The following is a 20616-nucleotide window of genomic DNA, read 5'->3' as shown; positions in this document are numbered from 1 at the left end:
CTTAGGGGAGGAACGATGCATTCAGGCGGGTTTTTCAGGATAGTGCATTGCTTGATGAGGTGGAGGATGCCTTTGCATAGTTTTCCACTAACACTGGTTGATTTGTAGGATATGATGTGATTAGAGACGGGGGTGCTAAGAAGCCTTATTCTTGGTGGGCAAATCATGGGATAGCAAGCCCTCCTCTACAACAGTTAGCCATGAGGCTCCTCTCTCAAGTGACTTCATCCTCTTGTTGCGAGAGGAATTGGAGCACATATGGGAATTTGTATAAAAAAAAGCAGGCTTAAGCAGTCCAGGGCAGAGATAATGGTGTATGTGCACACCAACCTTCCTCTTATTTACAGGCAGAGGGAAGAGTGGTTGAAGGGAAAGACAAAGATGTGGGATGTCTTTCCTAATGATATGGGTATGGACAACAGTGTTGAGTTGGCATTGGCCAACATGGATCTCAATGATCAAGTGCTAGAGCCTATTAGATTTGATGATGGTGATACTATAGAGGGGTCATCCTCCACACCAATAGATGTAGGGACGACTTTGGATACAGTGGAGGAGGATGCAGAGGAGAGCAGTGGTGACCTTGATGATGAGGACAATGGTGCTGATTTTGGTGATGACTATGAGGATTGATGACTCATGAGTTATGGGCTACCTACTGCCTTGAGGCTTGTATACTTGTAGTTGTTTTGTATTTTCTATTTATATTTGCCATTGGCATTGCACTACCTATGTAAGACATTTTTATTTTGATGACTTAATGAGAAAACTACAGCTATCAATGTCTTTATCTTACTATCTTGTCTTTCTCCCATTGGATCATTAATGAATTGAATATGTATTATGATTTATGATTTATGAATTTAGAATTTATGATTCATTGACTTATCATTTATGTGACATGTATTTGAATTTTGTATGTACTATGCATGCTATAATGTTACTAACTTACTTTGTAAATAGTAAAACTTACATCTAGATGAAGATCTATGTTTGAAATCAATGAATTTGTATCATTAATGAGAATTTGTGTAAGAAATATCTAATTTTTTTATATATATATATATATATATATATATATTTTAATAAAATAATATATAATGTATCCAAACGTGTCCGGTTTCGAGGGGCCAACGTGTCTGAATTTGACACTCGAATCCCCGTATCCGACGAATCCCAAATCCATGTGTCAGATTACTTAGCATATCACTAATCATGACAATCATCATCCTCATCAACAAAAACATAACAAGATTCTTGTTCAGTAGAAGAGGCAATTCTACTAGTACTTCCAGTTTTGCTTGAATCACCCCTAATATCACGAGCAACAAGAGAGAGCTCTAAGTGTGATTTTTTTAAATGAAATGAGCTTAGGAGTGAAATCAAACTCCTAACAGCAAACCCACAACTCACCATGGAAATGAAAAATTTATAACAATCATTTACTACATCTCTCAATTGTTTTGAAATATCTTACCCAACTTTTTCTCTAATTTGCTCTTTCATTGTTGAGAGGCTGTCAAACACATCTAGCTGCGTGCTAGAGCCTCTTTCATATTTTGAGTATATCCAAGAGTTGTTGAGAGACATTAAATCATCCAAATATTTCCAATTATTTTTGTTGCTTCTTGTGCATGTGGGAACTCAAGTTTTCAGTATCTAAAGTTGGTGGAGAAAGCATAAATTGTTAATACCAATAGCTTTAGAGACATAAGTACTGAGAGTTCAAAATTCCTATTATTAGATATCCTAAATGCTGGCTTAAAATATATGATTTATTGATAACTTTAAGCGATATTGGAATTTGTTAGCTTATTTGTGAGGCATTGTAGAATTAAGTGTTCCGTTGGATTAAATATTTTTTCAATTATGATCATTGTTTTGTGGGTTGGGATGGTTGTCATAATTTTAGAAATGTTAAAACAAAATGTTTTTTCTAAAATCCGACAGAGCCTTTGACGAAAAAGAAGACAATGCATTTTACTTATAAAATTTAGGTAGATGTATATTTTTTAGACTCTAGAATTTTATTCACCTTCCTAACAATTTTTTTATTTTTTTGCATTGCTTAGGCATAACTATTTACATGATTTGCCTTCTTTGGATCCTGAGCTTTATCGAAATCTTTTGTCCCTAAAGGTAATATATCAATCACACTTTGTCTTACATGTAGGTTCATATCATCATGGTTCAGTTTGTGTGTTCCTCACTATCTTTTGTTTATTTGCGTCTGCAAAGTAAAACCATTATCAGCTTCAAACATATTCATGAGATTGTTTTTCATAGCTTTTGTTGCTTGAGTAATGGCTACAATCAATGTTGTTTACTAATTTATTTGCTTCTTTATAGTTTCAACTTTTGGTGATAGTTCTCATCTTGTAGTTCTGACAAGCTATTATGGTTCTGATGTATTGTGGATAGTGGTTCTTATTGTGATGTGGTTCTACTGGAATGCCATGCCCTTTTTTTGTTTTTTTGTCGATATATGATATGGGGTTATTCACAGGTGTAACACCCCCTAGCCACCTAGCTGAGGGACATTACCTCTCAACTCTACCTCTATTATCACCTGTTCTTGTAGGTGACTCAACTCATATAATTGATGAAAGTAATCCATTCTTTGAATGTGAATGGGAATCTATTGGCCGTCGACTGAGTAGTTGGACTGCTATCCATCAATTGAGCAGTCAGTCGCTATCCATCGTCTGTATTCATGATTGACTATTGTCGACTTTTATGGATGAATTCACCATACGACAAATACAATTGACTGCCTAGATGAGTCTATTGTACGTCAACCATTTGGCGAGTGTATGCACAAATTCTTTATATAATATTCATGCCCACCAAGATCTAATGACAATCATCATCATTTTAACTAGATTGTAATAATTTTTTGGTGCATTACCAGATGGATTTCCTCTATTATGGTTCCCTTGTACCATAATTCAGGTCTGTGATGAATATCTCATGCATGCATACCATACTATGCATCAATTAACATGCTCAAAATAGGGCAAAGGCTTACTTAGAGACAACTATGGTCATACAGACAGTACCAAACAAGTACTACACCGAGTATCAACTCTAGCAGCCTCCCTACCTATAGTCCCTCATCCCCTATCTTGCACAACCTAAGGTAGTGCATCCTTTCTTTGCCTCTCTACTCCATCGAGCTGTGCCACTACCCTTCTTGGTTTTCCAATGCAGACCGACTAGGAAATTTCAAAGTCTTGTAGTTTCTACAGTTCACCCCTCAGGCCTCACTTTAGAAAATTTTACCCAACCAATTCCCCCTCCAAGCTCCAGCCTTTCCCAAGACGAGCAAGGGTAATTGGCTACAGAATTTCACGATGGAATTTAACGCATGTTTACCAAGTTATAGGCTCAAAGGCTATCCAAGTTCACTTACACTCAAGCTTGTAGCATGAATTAGTAATGAACCAACAGTGAAGCAACACAATACTAGGGAGCAATGATGGTTGAATTATCATGGAATGAATGAGAGAATAATAGGAACACAGCTTTTGTATGCATGTGATATTTCCACAAAGCGTCACATGAGGAATTCACCCCCACCACTTTGTAGCTCACGTAAATCACTTTTGCCTCACTTTTTGGACTTAGGCTTATAGCATGTCATCATAACTTTGGGTTATATTCATAAAGTGACTTTATGAATATTATATTATTTTCATGGCTTAAGAACCATTTCATGGTTCCACCCCTTCACCTTTTCCTCTTGTGGAGTCCTAGACCCCAATACTCTTTTCGCCCTGTGGTCTTCAGTCATGGTGTGTTTTATTAACATGGATATGATTACATGTTACAGCATTAGGTTCATTGGGCTTTTAGCACATAGGCTCTCCGGCCTTAATCACATAGGCACTCTAGCCTCAAAACATATAAACATAGGCATGTAGGCCCCAAAAGAATATATACATATGGGCATGCAGGCCCAACACAACCTAGCTTACCAACCTAATAGAGATATATACAAATACAACATAGGGGTCATTTTAGGTGTGTTGCAATCAGTCCTGAGACACTGTCACATTTAGTATGCTTTTTTTCCTTCTTCTACAGCTAGCTAGGGAAAATCACCATTCATGCATTGTGTTCATATGTAATTGAATTGGAGATGGTTGAGGGGTTGGACCATCCTCCACCACTGTTAGCTATTGGATCTTTGGCTGCTTATCATGTGTCATAACTATGATGTAATAGTCTCTTTGAGCAACACATGGGTTTGGATCAATTATGTCTGGCTCTTAGATCCTATTGGTTGTGTATTGGTTTGATGGCATTTTAATGATTTGCAGGTTTAGTGCACTTGTTTTGATTTGTCATTCACTTAAGGCAGACATTCACCTCACTTTGCTTGTTTGCTTGTTTCGATCTGTTGCTGTAACATAAATCACCTGAATCGAGTGCATGTTCGAGTTTGACTACCTTGAAGTTTGATAAAATTTCAACAATAAAATATTTGATAATAAAATTCAACCTAAAGGTCAAGAAACTAAAAATTTAAAAAATATACACACTAAAGTTCAATATACTCATAATCAATATAGTTTTGCCATCATAATTCATCATAATCAAGTTAAAATGTAACAAGTCGAAATTTTGTATATATGTATGAAGAATAATCTAAAATGTTGAAGTTTTTTTATCTATTGAAAAATGAAAATGAATTATGTTTCTATTTTTATTTTCAAAATAAGTATATAATTGTTAAAGGCTTAAAGCATAATATTTTGATGTTCTAAATTCTGTTAAGTGATCACATTTTTGGATTATGGTAGAATGTCACATAGACAGTCTCTATGTGGATAGAAAAACACTTTATTTCTTATAAAATTAAAATATTTCCAACAAATTTACATCTTTTTTCAAACATATATGTATACTAATTGAAAATATTGAGGTAAGGCCCAGATGGAAAATGAAATAACAAAAGCATTAGATAACTTAGGTGGAAAATGAAATAATGAAAATACAAAATAATGCTCATGTGGAGAATTGATTGTTGTGACTGTGGATCGAGCACACAAACCTTAGGGCTTTTATCTGCTGTTCTCTACCAACTGAAGTATACCACAGATGGCAGATGTTATGTACTACAAGACAGGCTTTACAGGAATGAGAGAGGGTAATTGGTCCCATAGATAGGTATAGTTGAAGTATCATGTATGTAGGCTGTAGCCTCAGCCATTGCATCCAAGAGAATGGAATAGGAAGGGGTTGGTGTTGTGTCTGTGAGGAATGTTTACCTTCCAGTTTGCAAGTGCTCAAAGAAAGAAAGAATAGGAGTGTTGAGGCAAGGGTTTAACTTTTTTAATTTTTAACAATTGAAGAAGCAAATCTTGATGAACTTCAATGGATTATTTGAAATTGGTTGAAGTTCGGCGAATTTTGAACTTGAATGTTGAAATTTGTTGAACCAAATGACTTAGGCTGTAATTGTTTTTTAGCATTTGTTCTCAAGCACTCTTACTTTTGTTAAGGTCATCCAAACCTTGAGTGCTTATTAGCAGCTCGATAGGGAGGTTTATAGTGTGCTAATCAGTTACAGTTTCACTGCAAAATTCTTAGTTTGGTAACAGAAAACAATCCCTAGGGACACTTCCTTGAGACTGAAATAGTACCAATCCAAACGAAGAGGCTTCCAACCGTGACAAGGATTGCTTTGCCTACAGATGTTGGGTGAATCTGCCTACGTAGATTTGCTTGACAACAAGTACTTGGGCTTTCAACCATAATAATGGATTGGACAATGCAAATAAGTTGAATAACACATACATCTGAAAACCTAAGAAAGAAACTTTGAGTTCAGTTCCAACCTAGTGCGCTACAATCCAAAATCTGTATATTGCAGAGTCTAATGAAATCCTAAATCATCAAATTAGACTCCTCTAGAGTAAGGCTCCAGCTATGCAAAAATATCTGATTCAACCATAGTTTTAAAACTCAGCCTAGTGTAACTCGGAATCGGTCAAACTGGTCAAGTTGAGAAGCCACTGATTCAACTCAGGTTGGGGGGCTGATTTGGTACCAAACTGGCCTGAACCGGCTGAGTCACCTTTCGGATGCCTTATGGCGACTCAACAATGGTTTTGTGGATTTTTATTTTTTATTTATTTAAATAAAAAACAAAAATCCTCTCTAAACCCTACCATTTTAGTATAAATAGACAACACCCCACTCCTCGAAAACAAAAACCCTATTCGTGCCACACCTCTATTTTGAGGTTTTGTGTGCATACATGAACCTCCAAAGTTCTTCAACAGTGTTGGAGACTTGAGCAGTGGCAAGCTTGGAGTTGGTTTGGATCTGTCTAGTGGATTTGGCAGCTTTGGGAGGAGACTACAGCCCATATTATGATTCTTAGGTATGCTTTCCCTCTTTTAAAATTTCAGATCTGAATTCTGTCTCTGTTTTGCTTTTTTGTTTTTTGTAATTTCTCTTTCAAGCTTGAGGACGCTGCAAGGAAGAATCAACTTGCAGTTATGAGAGCAAGTGCTAGTGCTGATATTGAAATTGTAAAATCTTTTTCTATCCCTTCTACTAATGTCTATGACCCCTTTCCTTATGTTTCTCCCCCCTCTTGATACTCACACTTAGGGTTGCAGGGGAGCTCCCGCTCCCAATTCGCGCTCCGAGGGGGAACGACTCAGGAGTGTGCTCCCGGCAAAAAAAAAACGCTCCCTGGTTTTTCGGGAGCATTTAGTCTTTTTTGCAATTTTTTTTTGCAGTAATATTTCAAATGCAATTTTTTTTCAAAGAAACAAATAAGTTTTGAGTAGGGCAATCTAATGATCAAGCCTATGGCCCTAGTATTGATATGCGATTCACGGTAATGTTAAATTCTTAAAGTAAAAGGATGAAAATGAAGATTACAAACTCTCTTTAATTTTCATTTTCATCCTTTTACTTAAATTTTTAACATTACCATGAAATGACTCAGGATGTTTGAGAGTGGTTTCGATCTCATTGGATTTCATATGGAGAAAGTAGAATTTTAGATTTCATTAAAAATCCAGCAGACTTATCAGCTTTTCAGGATTTCAGGATTTAGGGGGGTTGCAATGTTTCCATTGGATTTTGTCGTATATTAGGGTAATGAACTTGTATTTAATCAAGAGCACCAGTCCCTCTATGTACATTGATGTTAGTGGCATTGGTTATCGAACTCCTCTAGCATCACCCTCCTAAAAATGTACGCATCACTCAAACAAAATCTTGACTTGACATGCTATGCTTTTTCTATCTTATGTTAATGCTTAGAGGGTGATATTAATGACAAAGATCCTGATTTTGTAACAAGACTAAAATATTAGACATTTCTCGTGGTAGCGAGAGGCCCAAGCATTAGCAATAGATAATAGATTTACTTGTCTTTTCTAGTTTCTAGTAGTTTCTATAACTATTGACTCTTTCATATTTATTATGATATTTTTTGTAAACAATATATGACAATTTAAGTTTGAAGTTTGATGTTGGCAATTATGACTCATTAGTAATGAATTATGAATATGATGCTTCGTGAAAGTTGAAAGTTGTTTCATTTCATTTCATTTTATAACATTTCATTTCATGCTAGATATTATTTGTTGTAATGGTTACACTTAGTTTACAAGTACAACTTTGGTGATCAATGATAATAAATGTTATATATTGAATTTTGAAAGCTTGAAACTTTAAGATTGATGAATCATGAGACTCAATATGTTGTATGTTGTAATGGTTACACTTAGCTTACAAGTACAACTTTGGTGATCAATGATAATAAATGTTATATATTGAATTTTGAAATCTTGAAACTTTAAGATTGATGAATCATGAGACTCAATATGTTGTATGTTGTAATGGTTACACTTAGCTTACAAGTACAACTTTGGTGATCAATGATAATAAATGTTATATATTGAATTTTGAAAGCTTGAAACTTTAAGATTGATGAATCATGAGACTCAATATGTTGTATGTTACTATGTTACTAACTTGTGAATGTGGTTGATGAAGATTATAACTTCTAGATTATTGTTGTTATATGGTTCAACTATGTTTTTTGTATCTAATTCATCATTCTACATGCTTTTGTTGTCGTTTATGCATCATATATATATATATATATATATATATATATATAAAACGCTCCCGAAATCGCTCCCAAACCGGGAACTTCTGAAAATGTTGCTCCCGCTCTTGCTCCCGAGTAACCTTGCTCACACTCACCTAAAAAGAAGAAATTTTTTGAGAGATATTTGACGCATCCCCTTGCTCTGCCTTTGCTAGTGCCTCTCAACGAAGCCAAACTCAACCTACATTAGATAGCTAGTGGAAGAGGCAATATGAAGTTTCTATTTTTGAATATGATGCTAGATGGTCTTATGATGTAGATATCCCCTTCAATGCCATTTGGTCACCTTATTACCAAGCTATGTGGGAGTTTGTTATTGCTGGAGGAAATGGATTCAAAGGTCCTACTATGTATGACTGGAGCAAATCTCTTTTGCAAAAAGAGGTTTTGTCATAGATGAATATTTGAAGGATTTTAGAGTCATGGGCCAACACAAGCTGTACCATCATGTTAGGTGGATTCGTTGATGGAAAGAACCATACAATCATAAATTTCCTTATCTCTTTCCCTTTAGCAATCATGTTTTTGAAATTCGTTGATGCATCTGATAGGGTGAAAGATACAAGCTTGTTATTTTAGCTTTTGGATGAGATAGTTAGGATAGTGGAGGAGCAAAATGTTGTTTAAGTCATTATGGATAATGCATGTACCTATCTTATTGTTGGTAAGATGCTAGAGTTCAAATATAGGACCATATTTTGGATCCGATGTGCTTGACATTGCATAGACCTCATGCTTGAGGTCATAGGAAAAGTGGATTGGATAAAGAACACTATAGAGCTATGTTGCACGAAACTTCTAGGAACCTAGCATTTTGGGCCATACCCATACCTGAAACTTCGAAACTCGAACATCATGTAATCATCTATGAGAGTTAATATAGGCTTGGTTTTCTTTCTAAATTGTCATCTATGGGTCTTATTCCCTTTTTTCTTGAAATATAATGTGTTATTCACTTGTTTACAAATTTCTTTAAACACACACACACACACATACATATATGACGTTTCGGTTGACGTTTCCGTTTTTGGGAAGTGACGTTTCTAAACGTACTTGTTTTGGAAACTCCGTAATGTTTCGGTGCTTTGTGTAACTTAGCTATAAAGCATGCCAATTGTATCACAATATACATCTAGAACCAGTCATGCTTATATAGCCTTGTTGCTGCAAAATCTAGTGGGCCTTGAAGAGGGGTACCCTACAAGGCTATCACTACACCAAGTGACAATAATGAGATAGTAGTTCACTGTCACCACAACTACTACCTGTTGCTCTTCATGGATTTTCACCAATGGGAGGAGTCTTGGTATAAGGTCACCTACAATAGATATTCTAGGTTTTATAGGTAGAATGTGACTTAAAGGCTTATAAGGGAAGGACACAATTTAGGTACAAGGCTCCAACGATTAAGAAGTGGGTGTTAGAGGCTAAATTGTGGCAAGATATGACCTAGGGTTTCATTGATAGGTTGAGAGTTGGGGTGATCCAAGTTCAAGTTTCCAAGAAAGGGTTTTCCCACATTTTATTTCAACAATGTTATGGCACATGAAACCCTCAAGAAGCCCTCAAGTTGAAGCTAAAACCAAACTAGGGTTTTACTCTAGGAAAAACTGTTGAAATTTTAGGGCAACCTCTAAACTGATAATTACTTCTTGTTATTTCAATTCGGTTAATCTTTTCTTGTATTCATTTCATCATAAAACAATTACATAGAGGAGCTCAACATCAAAACAATATGCTAGAAGGATCATAAAGAGACAACCACACAAGAACACAAACATTTATCCTGGGAAAACCCACACGGAGGAAAAATCCAACAACCTTTTCCTTAGAGAAATCATCAATTCAACCAAGGTACATCAGTCAAATAGACCAACAATATAGCTAGGTCAAACCTGGTGCATCAACCTCTTAGTCAAGTCATATGGCTACCCAAGAAATTCGAACTGGCTTGCTCTATTAGGGTAGAATTTCAGCCTCCCTTTATATCCATAAACTTGGTCCTACAACTCTTAGATCACCTTCTTCTTCTTCTCTACATCGGAGAAGACATATATTGTTTTCCCTTGATTAGGTTCTGTGTTTTCCTCATATCTTTGACTCCCTACTTTAGGTGTTTTCTTGCCTTAGACCAGAATTTCAGTTGCTTGCCTCAGACTAGAACTTTAGTTGCTTGCCTCAGACCAAAACTTCGGTTGCTTACCTTAGACCAGAGCTTTGCTTGCCTTAGACATAATGAGATTCTTGCTTTTTGAGGAGGTTGAATTGCCTCATATATGTATTCATCTTGAAGGTCGAATCTGTGCCTTTCTTTGACTGGTCCAACTTGACTAGGAGGGCCGACGTGGCCCTTTTTGCATTGACTAAATTCAACTTTAAAAATTCAATTTTTCTTCTTTTTCAAAGGGCATGAAGAACATGGCTTTTTACATTTTTCTTTTGACTAAAATAGCATGAAGGACATGCTTTATAGAATATATCAATGCTTACAATATTAATTATGAAGACCGACCATAGCTACAAAATTCAACACAAACAATAGGGAAAGAGAGACTGTGGATGAAATTGGAATGAATGCCCACCAAAGAGAATGATTTTGAGGCAACCACTATAATCCTTGATGTTTAGATTTTGCAAAACCAAAAATCTCCCCTCCTAGTCAATTCGCACTAAAAGCCCTAAATGGCCGCTTGGGCTTAAGATGACCAAGTTAGGTAAGAGAGAGAATGAGTAAAAGTTTATGGATAAAAGTGACTTGATCACCAACAAATAGATGGCCAATACCTAGTTCTAGGGTTGATGGAGTCTATGGATTCTTTAGGTTGGCCACAACTTGCAAAGGAGTAAGGATATTTTGATACCCTAACTATTACCTTTGTGAGGGAACAAACTTCACTTGGGAGAGCTAATGTAAGATCATTGAGGGGATTTCCATTCACATATCTTAGAATAAGTAATGCATGCAATAATATGACGTAGCTTCCATAAAATTGATATTCAACAAAATCAGGGCTCAATATTTAACCTAGATCACTAATTTATTCCATACATTAGATATGAAATCAGAAATTTTCAATAGAAAAAGCACTTACAAGACACTAATGCACGTGCAATCCAATCGTTGATCCAACACTTCTCCAAAGACAAGAATGTAGCTCCAAGGCAAAATATGCTCCATAGATAACATCTCTCCAATAGGTACAAGAGGCCGAAATTCTCAAGTAGAGAGGTCGAAGTCACAAGTGATGATGATGACAAATGAAAAGATTCTCTCCTCTATATATATGAGGAGGACAAGTCTAATTTTTAGTCTAAAATCCCCTAAAAGACAAGTAAGATCATAATGATGCATTGGTTTACAAGTTAACCCATCTAGCTAGGCAATAAATCAAAAGAGAGCCCACATGTGTGAGTCGTAAGCCTTCAAATCGTTGACTTCAACCAATAAATGAGCTCCATGTGGCATGCATTGAGGCTTTTGAGTGCCAAGTGTGGTGTAGAAGCCTCTAAAAATCGTCATATGAGGGTTGGCCCTCAAATTTTCATCAATATTCCTCTATAGTCTCCAAAATCCACTTGGGGTATCAAAAGGTGGTCTCATGGGTTTCATACTGCTCAAAATGTCAATCTTTGCTCCAACGTTGAGGGCTTTCCAGGAGCTACTAGCACTCCCATGTCTCAGAAGGTGGGATCATCCTCATTTGAGCCCTGAATCAGTTGCCATCCCTCATATGGTGTTATGTTGACCCGAGGGCATGCTGGGTCTAGGTGTACCATCTTGAAGAATCAGAAAATGTAGTGCAAAGTGGAAAAACGCTCCATGTGCAGGAGGTGCCTAGCGGTAGGTATGATGTATTGCTACTTCTTGAAGACCCAAGGATCTCAACGCTTTACCTATGGGTGCCAATACAGTTCTCTGGGGCTTGGGTACTTGTGTGTGAGGTGCCTAGGTCATGGGTTGTGAACCACCTGACAATCACAACACAAAGTCTAGTGAAAGCAACTAGTTATCAGGGACTAATTATTTTTACATCTAAGTGAACCAAGATTGAATGTAAAGTGCTATTTAATACTTCAAATAAGGCTTCCCTTCCAAAAATGGGGCCTTCAACTCGCAATGGTGTTTCCTCCCTAGGTAGAAGTGGCTAAAGGAGAACCCTATTAGGTGTTTCTAGCCCCCAAGGGGAAGCGACATTTCCTCAGTCCTCCCTGTAATCAATAGGTGTTAGTGAATAATGAGGGTACGAAGGGGAGAAGACTTCATGGCCAAGTGCCATGGTCAAGAGTACCATCATGATCAGGATCCACATCATGAGTGTATAGATGTGAGGAGGGAGCAATCGTGGATGCATGAGTTACTAACTTGACGTTTCTTTTTCCACCCCTCTTGTATGCCTTTTGCTTGACTTTCTTGGTGTTATTGCTCGTAGCTCAAAGGGTTAGAGCTTGCTTTGTACGCTGTGTAGTAGTTGTATTACCCCTTAATGATGAGGTAGTTCATTGCCCATCAGGGTTGAGACATGCAAGGATTCCTTTTTATGATATGATGGAACTGAGTGATGGCCATAATGAGTGAGGCAGGGCTTAAGTTAAGTTTTTTCCCTCTTGCTAATGTGTATGTTCCGACTATCTCTTGCATTTTGATATTCTTTCATTTTTGTGCTTTTTCTTTTTCTTTTCGCTGCATCAGCCTCCCACGGAAAAGTTTCTGGCCCTACCCATGTGTGTGGATGTATGGGTGCCAAATCCCAGAGAACTATTGGTCAGTTGAACCTGAAGAATGGAGGTGAAAAATTGGGATTGTTATGTGAGATTGAAAGTGGTAAGTATGGAATAGGGATAAATGGAACACACTATCTCACTCAAGGCTTCTTGAGTATTGCCCCTCTTATACCCATTAGGCCATAAGGGGAGGTTCCACTGGACAAGGGATGAGGATTAATTGCCATTTAAGGTAAGGGAATAAGATCTTTGTCAAAACCCCTTCTTCTTCTTCAAGGTCACCCATAATCCATATCAAAATCCTAAATAAAAATAAGCATAAGCACCTGATTCGTACCTTTTGATCGGAAGCTCACCTTCATCCATGTGTCTCTCCCAATGGGTGAGAAAGTATATGATTGTTGTAGGTGGTGGAGATAAAATGACATGTCATCAACTAGTGGTGGCTGCGAGAGGTTTCCTTGCTGGTCGACTAGATGTGAAGGATAGGAGAAAAGTTTTCTCCTACAAGGTCACCCACTTTGGTTGGTAACAAGCCTAATGAGGAAAAACATCGGGGGCAAGGATATTGTTAGGCATACCATCATGAGATTTGCAACTCTCTTCCTCATGTTGCAATTTATCTTTTCACAATCACAAATTTTGAAGAAAATGTTTTCTAGTGATGAAGGAAATGAATCTTGGTGGGCTCACTAACAATATGGAAAAAACATCGAAAATAAAGTTTTTTTACAATTTTCTCTTGGAAAAGGCAACATAGCCTATGGAAATTGACAGGCCCCTTGATTAAGTGTTCTGGTTGGTGGATGAGAAGAATTGGGCATTGGTTATAACTATGATGCAATGGAGTATATATGGGTATCCTACAAGGATAGAGTAGTTAAGTATGGGCCTATTTGGGAGATCATTGATAATAGATGGAACAATCAACTTCATCTACCTTTACATGGAGTTGAGTATTTCCAGAACACAAGGTATCATTGCAAAGCTCGATTACGAGAATATCAAATTGGGGAGGTCAAAGATGGGTTGTACGAGTGCTTGGAGAGAATTGTCCCTGATGAGTATGAGTGATTGGAAATCCATTGATAGATCAATACTTTCACTAAGGCCATATGTATTGTCGCTGCAAAATCTAGTAGATCTAGTGCAAATCCTTAGTAGGCAACCTAGCTTTTATGGCAACAAAGAAATTAACCATCATTGTCATGCCAACAACTCTCTCATATTATTTTGTGGATGAATGTTATCCCTGCAAGGGAGTCTTCCCTGAATAGGCTTGGAGGTTGGATGACTATGGTTTCCAGCCAAATGGCTCTCTAAGGATCTTGCAGATAAGTCACCTCGAAATATATTCAATAAAGGAAGATTCAAGGGTGATAAGAGTCTAATGATTATGGAAGAAGGTATTGAAAATTCCTTGGAGGCCAATACAAGATTTATAAATATTCAAGTACACACTCGACCAACCCCAATAAACTAAGGAAAGGTCATTATAAGTTAGGGTTTAATATATGGGCATATTTAAAACATGCAAAACTGTATAACAGTCAAGAAATAACCTATAAATGATATGACCAACAAAGGATTAAAGGTTATCAAAGAGGTAGGCAAGGGATTGGTCAACATTAAGTTTTAAATGATCAACAAAGGATTAAAGGTTATCAAAGAGGTAGGCAAGGGATTGGTCAACTTTAAGTTTTAAATGATCAACAAAGGATTAAAGATTATCAAAGAGGTAGGCAAGGGATTGGTCAACTTTAAGTTTTAAATGGCTAAAAAGCCACAGAAAATCAATCCAAACCTTAGACATGAACCCTAAATATGATGTTAAAACATGTAATAAATGATAGATTGTTCTTTTTAAACATTGATAAGTGTAGTTCCTACCTAAAGGACAATAGCATATAGGTGCAAAATTGCTATTAAATGCATATTTAGACCAAATATTAACCCTAGATACCATGAAAAGGAGAAAAGAGAGAAATTTAGAATGTTCAACACAACAAGACTAGTGCCTCCATTTGATTGGGGAGTGGAGTCAATTAGGTCAAGGTCAAAGTAGGAGAACCTTGGATGAAGAAGGGTGGAAGACGATATATTCACTTGGGAACCCTAAAACTTCTTTCATAGGAGATTTAAGGTTAAAGTATGCATGAAAAAAGGTTCCTTTGATGGATTCTTAAATGACAAATTTTGCATAAGAATTCCTAAAAGATATTGCACTTTTAATATGGCACAAGATAAACTATAATTTCAGAAATTACATGCAAAATAGAAGAAATAGCATTGAACTTGCACCATTCGAGCAAGAATAACTTCATCAATCCACAAGATAGCCTCTTTGTGCAATCAAGATCCTTCCCAAGACAATTCATAGACTACTCAGCCATTGTGTTCAACAGAATGAAGAGAAACCCAAGTGTCCGCTCTTTCAAGAGAAGAGAATTGAGTGAGTGTGATTATGGTCCGAAGGAAAGTTTGCTTAAAGCGCTCAACAAGGCTAATAGGTCAAAAAATAACCTAAAGATAGTTGTACAAATAGATAAATCATAATAAAATGTCATAAAACCTCCACATTGTGGGAGGAAAAGCTCTAAAACATGACGACATCATCCCCAAATGGGCATCTCCATCAAGCAAGTGACAAACTGGGTGTAAGAGTTCTCCCCACTCCAAGGGACATCAACAAAATGCATGGGTGCATTTGCAACTAACATCTTGTCATATCAATAAGGCTTATGTCATCCTCCTAGAGCATGCGTGGATGACACTGCAACCCTAACGCACAATGTTAGCCTCAAAAGTGAATGTGCCAACCCTTCCAAATCATCTCAAGTGATTTCCATCCTTCTTTGGGATTTTGAGCAATGCAATTCCCATCAAGTAGGTAGAAGGCCAACATAGAGGCATCTTGGGTCCTCTAGGCACATCATCAATTAAGTTAGCATCTTGGCTTCCTAGATCAACGCTTTAGCTTCTGAAGGTGGAGAAGGGGGCCATACATCCCTATGGGGCTCCTCGAGGCCCAATGCTAATCTCTAAAGGGAAAACACTGGCTTTGCAAGTTTTTAAGTGCTTTCACATATGGGCTAAACATCCTTCTTAATGTGGTGGAAGGGTGACATGACAACACTCATGGGACGTCCAATGTATCAATGCGAAACCACCTGAAACATACTTTCAAGATCAAGTTAGATCAACATCATTAGGGACAAAACCATTGTAATATTATAGTGGACCATATTTAATGCTAGGAGCTCAAAAATACCTCACACAAACCTTGCTGTCAAATGTCTTTCTATCTGATGATTTGTAAACAAGTTACCACACTTATGTTAGGGATGATTATGTGATTAGATCTATTAGGTGCTTCTATCCTAAAAGGGGAGGGACATTTCCTAGGTAGGTAGTTCAATTCATAGATGCATGCGATAAATGTGGTGAGGGAGTGGGAACGGCTCCAAAGAAGATAGCCATAGTCATGGTACCAAATGAAGCAAGTCCAACATCATGAGTATGATTATGATAAGAGGGAGCAATTATGGAGGCGTGAGTTACACCTCCTTGGATTCTTTTTTCATCTGCTGGTGCGCCCTTTTAATGATTTGTCTTTCTTTCTTGTATAGCTTCGGTGGCCCTACTTGCTTTATGCTTGTCCAATACCCCTTAAATATATAGTAGTTTATTGCTCCTTGAGGTTGGGACATTCATAAGTTCCTTTATTTAGATAGAGGATGGAATACTTTGGAACTGGGTGATAGCTAATGAGTACGATAGAGCTCATTCTAGGATTTTTCCCACATGCTTATTACATGTCCTAGCCATCTTTTGCATTTATCATTTTCTTTCATTTTGTGGTTTCGTATGATTTTATATTTCTCTTAGCTACATCAACCTCTTAGGGAAGATTTTTTGGGCCTTAACCCATAGATGAAAATATAGGGTGTCAGTCCCAATGACCAATGATAATCAACCCAAAGAGTGGAAGTGAATACAATGTCAAGATGTAAGGTGGTAAGTATGGATTACCTTGGTCATGCTATATAAATGGATGCCTCCTATTAGTGCCCCTCCTAGCAGTGGAAGGAAGGACCTTAGTGGAAGTCGCGTTGGTCTAGGGTCAAAGGATAATCTCCTAGGTGAAGTATGGGAACTAGGGTACAAATTACAATCAAGAGCGACTAATCATCCATCTTGGACTGTAATCCATATTAGTATGTCCCAAACATTAAATCAAAGCAAACAATTACATAAATGGTCAGTGTACCTTATGATAGATGAGCCGACTTCCTTTGACTGGAGCATAGGTGGAGAAATCTAAAGTAAAGCTATCTGTGGTTCTTCATAGGGTTGTTGGATGGCTGGCTGGCTGACCAAAGGGGAGAAGATTTTTCTCCTAGGGTTTACCCACTTTTGCTGGGTAACATTTGGCTCTAACCTGGGGACATGTGCTCACCTTAGACCGCATGATCCATGTGCTCAAACGAGGAGTGCAAGACAATCCCAACAATTCTTTGCTTGTAGAGCTATTACCTATACACCCAAAGCAACTTGTTGATAGCAATTATGTAGTGTGAAAATCGCCAGCCTTATGATATAGGAGAATGTGAAAATTCCTCAAGCGAAATTCCTACTGTAGCAATTGATGATATTGCTCCTATTTGTTAAATTCCTTTAAACAAATTACTTGCAGTTTCCTAAGGCAAATATTGTAATACATACACTGCAACCTTCACTTAATTAAATTATATGCGAAAACAAGAGACTAAGCAAGAAAGAAAATACAACAAAAATCACATCGTTGTTTTTGGACAAATTGTCCTCACAAAAACCCAAAGTGGGAAAATCGGTGCAATAGCTTTGAGGGTTTTGTATAATTAAGCAATAGTTTTTGAATACAACTCTGGATGCCCTCTCGACAATCCAGTTACAGAGAAATACAACTGGCAGAGAAGAATTGTGAGATTACCTCACTCTACTTGACAAATCCCGACTGTTCCGGTAGCTAAATCAACTGTCCCCGACTACAATTGCACTGCCCTTGCGCAGTAACTATGTGGGCCTGCGTGTAGGTCTCTGAGGCTTTGCATCAACTCAACTGGGAAACGTCTTTCCTTCTGGAGCAGTTTCTAGCCCTCCCGGCTCAGAAATGTCAGCTCCTCTACAAAACTCGTATTTCTGCGTGAGCCCTTCTGGCTCAGTGTCAAGCTCTGCGTGGGCCCTTCTTTCTCAGCGTCAACCCCTTTGGTGTCTCTTTGCCTCTCTCTGATGCGTATCCTGGGCTCTGGAGAAGATACTCCAACCCAACTATCCCTGCCCCTCAACTGCAAGAAATCTCCTCGATTCGAATTTCCTCTTGAGAACTTCTCACTTCAGAAACTCGATCTCTTGATCTCTTGGTGTTTTTTCTAAATGACCCTTAGGCTCCCTTAAATAATCTTCTCGTTGACATTCAACGACCCAGATTAAAAGCTAATCAATGGCTAAGATCATTTTAGCTTGATCCTCGTCTTCTTCTAGAAGTTACACCCACAATTAGAATAATACTCATTAATATTTTTAATTTCCTAAGTTTAGACTTAGGGTCTCATTAAAAAATAATAATTATTTTAATAAAATTGTCTTTGGGTGGAATTTCCCAAAACACTTTCTAGGTTCTTTGGAATACATGTGCCCAAGCCTCCCTGCAAAATTTGAGGCCTAGAGAATGTTCGATGCTACCCCAAATCAACACTCCCTCTTAGTGAGTAATGTGCTCTCGCAATATACATTGCTGCATACTGCTCTGACTCTGAAGCATCATCCTCTACGCTGCTAATGTTTGACATGTTGTGCACCAACTATTGTGTTGCTGCTGTAACTGTATTGTTGCTGACATTGCCACTGCCAACACTGCATCCATACTACAACTCCCTCTCAAGTGTTGCATTTGTGTTGCTGCTAGCACTTCCATTGCCAACTACCACTGCATTGCAAACTGTTGTTGCTACTCCATCAGCAACGAAAAAACATCCCAAATTACTGAACTAACTGTGTTCAATATGATATTACGTGAATGATGAAGCCGGACTGCTGCTAGTCTCTGCACTGACCCTTTGAATCTACTGCGCTGCTGCTGACCTCTGCTCTGTGCCATCTTCACTGTTGCCTCTGCACTATTAAGTGTTTGGCACTCCTAGGCACTGCAACTCTCTTCGACACTCCTTGGCACCATCTGACACTAGTCCATCGTGCTACTTCTGGTCTGGGCTCTCGTAACAAGGAAGTGATCCAAGAGGTGGGCTCCTCAAGGATCTTGCCCATCTGTAGCTCTTTCAAACTACCACTCCAAATCAACCCACCTCCCTCCTTGAGGTATCTTGGCTGTCATGGTGAAATCCTCTTCGATCTTCGCAGGCGCAGCCTTCGAATCATGTTTCTCATCCTTGTCCTTCTTCCTGAGAGGACACTGTGTAGCATAGTGATCCATCTCACCACCCCTGAAACACTTGATATTCAAGACATCCTTCTTACATCTCTGCTGTTCCTGCTATCGCTTTGATGCAAGGGCTGCATTCTCCTCTTCCTCCTTGGGCTTCGACCCACTATTGTTGCTTCCGTCAAGTTTAACCTTGATTAAGTCTCTCCTCAGCTCCTCTTGTTTTAGAACTGCCTACATCTCATCCCAATTCGGCAAAGTTTCTCTGCCTAGGATACTCTAGACAAAGACTTACCACTCATTTGAGACAGAATTGAGGGCCGGTCTAACCAACTTTGAAGCTTGAGGTGTATGCCCCACAACAGACAATTCATCACGGGTCTCCTGAAGCTTTGTGAGGAATGGATCCACACTCTCCCCCTTTTGCATCTGATTAGATCTCAGCTTCTGCTCCAGGTACATCTTCTGTTGCTCAGAAGATCCTTGATATAACGTAGCCAAGGAATCACACATCTCCTTGGTAGTCCCTCTGCTAGTGGCATGACACACCATGTGATCCTTTACTCCATCAAGGATCATCCTCTTAGCCTTCGCCATTTTTGATCCGTACCTCTTCAATGGATCTGCATCTGCAAGGACAACCGCCACGCTATCAACATATGTCTTGAGGGCATGCTCATCTAGAAGGAATGACATCCTTGTCTTCCAGATGACATAGTTGGATGCTCCGTCCAACCTGTCCTGATCCCTCAAGCCATTGGTTGCCATTTTTTCCAAAAATAGAAAGTCGAATGACCTCCTCTCTCCTCTGTACTCAAGCTGGGCTAGCCTATGCACTCCCTGCTGGAGCTAGAAAAACTGTTGCCCCTTGCTACTGCTCAGCTCTAGAGAATTTGAATTCCTTGGCTAGGAATTCTCTGAGGAAGAAATTCCCTCAGCCGTGTTTCTCGTCTCTCTTCTAACGATTTTGTGCCCAACAAATTGCCTGCAGGAAAAATTGCATCCCACCAGCTCTCCTCACGCTGAGGCTTCAGCGCTGCTCCCTCTGCCCTGACAAAAATTCGATTTGGAAGCTCTTCTCTCTGTCGACTCTCTCGGAGAGAGACTACCTCGAAATTTCACTCCTCCGACTAAAGACTGCACAAACCCTTTGGGGTTTCGAATTGCTGTCTCCTGCAGCTTTTTGATTTCCCTCTTCTACTCAATGCTAAATCTACCGGCTCTGCTCTTCTTGCTTCACCTGCAGCTCTGATGCCATGTGAAAATTCCTCAACCGGAATTCCTACTGCAACAACTGATGATATTACTCCTATTTGTTAAATTCCTCTAA

At 38.3% G+C, this 20616-nt stretch overlaps 1 protein-coding gene across 3 annotated transcripts in view; it reads left to right on the top strand.

The window, feature by feature from the left end:
• The window catches only part of UPL6 (ubiquitin protein ligase 6), a 395397-nt gene that overhangs the window by 253327 nt on the left and 121454 nt on the right, over positions 1–20616 (top strand). For all 3 annotated transcript variants that reach the window (XM_089428856.1, XM_089428854.1, XM_089428855.1), the window contains exon 19: positions 2073–2139. In XM_089428856.1, the coding sequence (XP_089284982.1) occupies positions 2073–2139 (67 nt within the window). The remainder of the gene's footprint in view (positions 1–2072; positions 2140–20616) is intronic.

The sequence above is a fragment of the Pinus tabuliformis genome, chromosome 4_2, assembly GCF_031772625.1.
Source record: "Pinus tabuliformis cultivar Carrire ecotype Pingquan chromosome 4_2, CPIR1, whole genome shotgun sequence".
Classification (NCBI taxonomy): domain Eukaryota; kingdom Viridiplantae; phylum Streptophyta; class Pinopsida; order Pinales; family Pinaceae; genus Pinus; species Pinus tabuliformis.
Note: the sequence above shows the minus strand (reverse complement) of the source record. Positions and strands in the feature narration are given on the sequence as shown.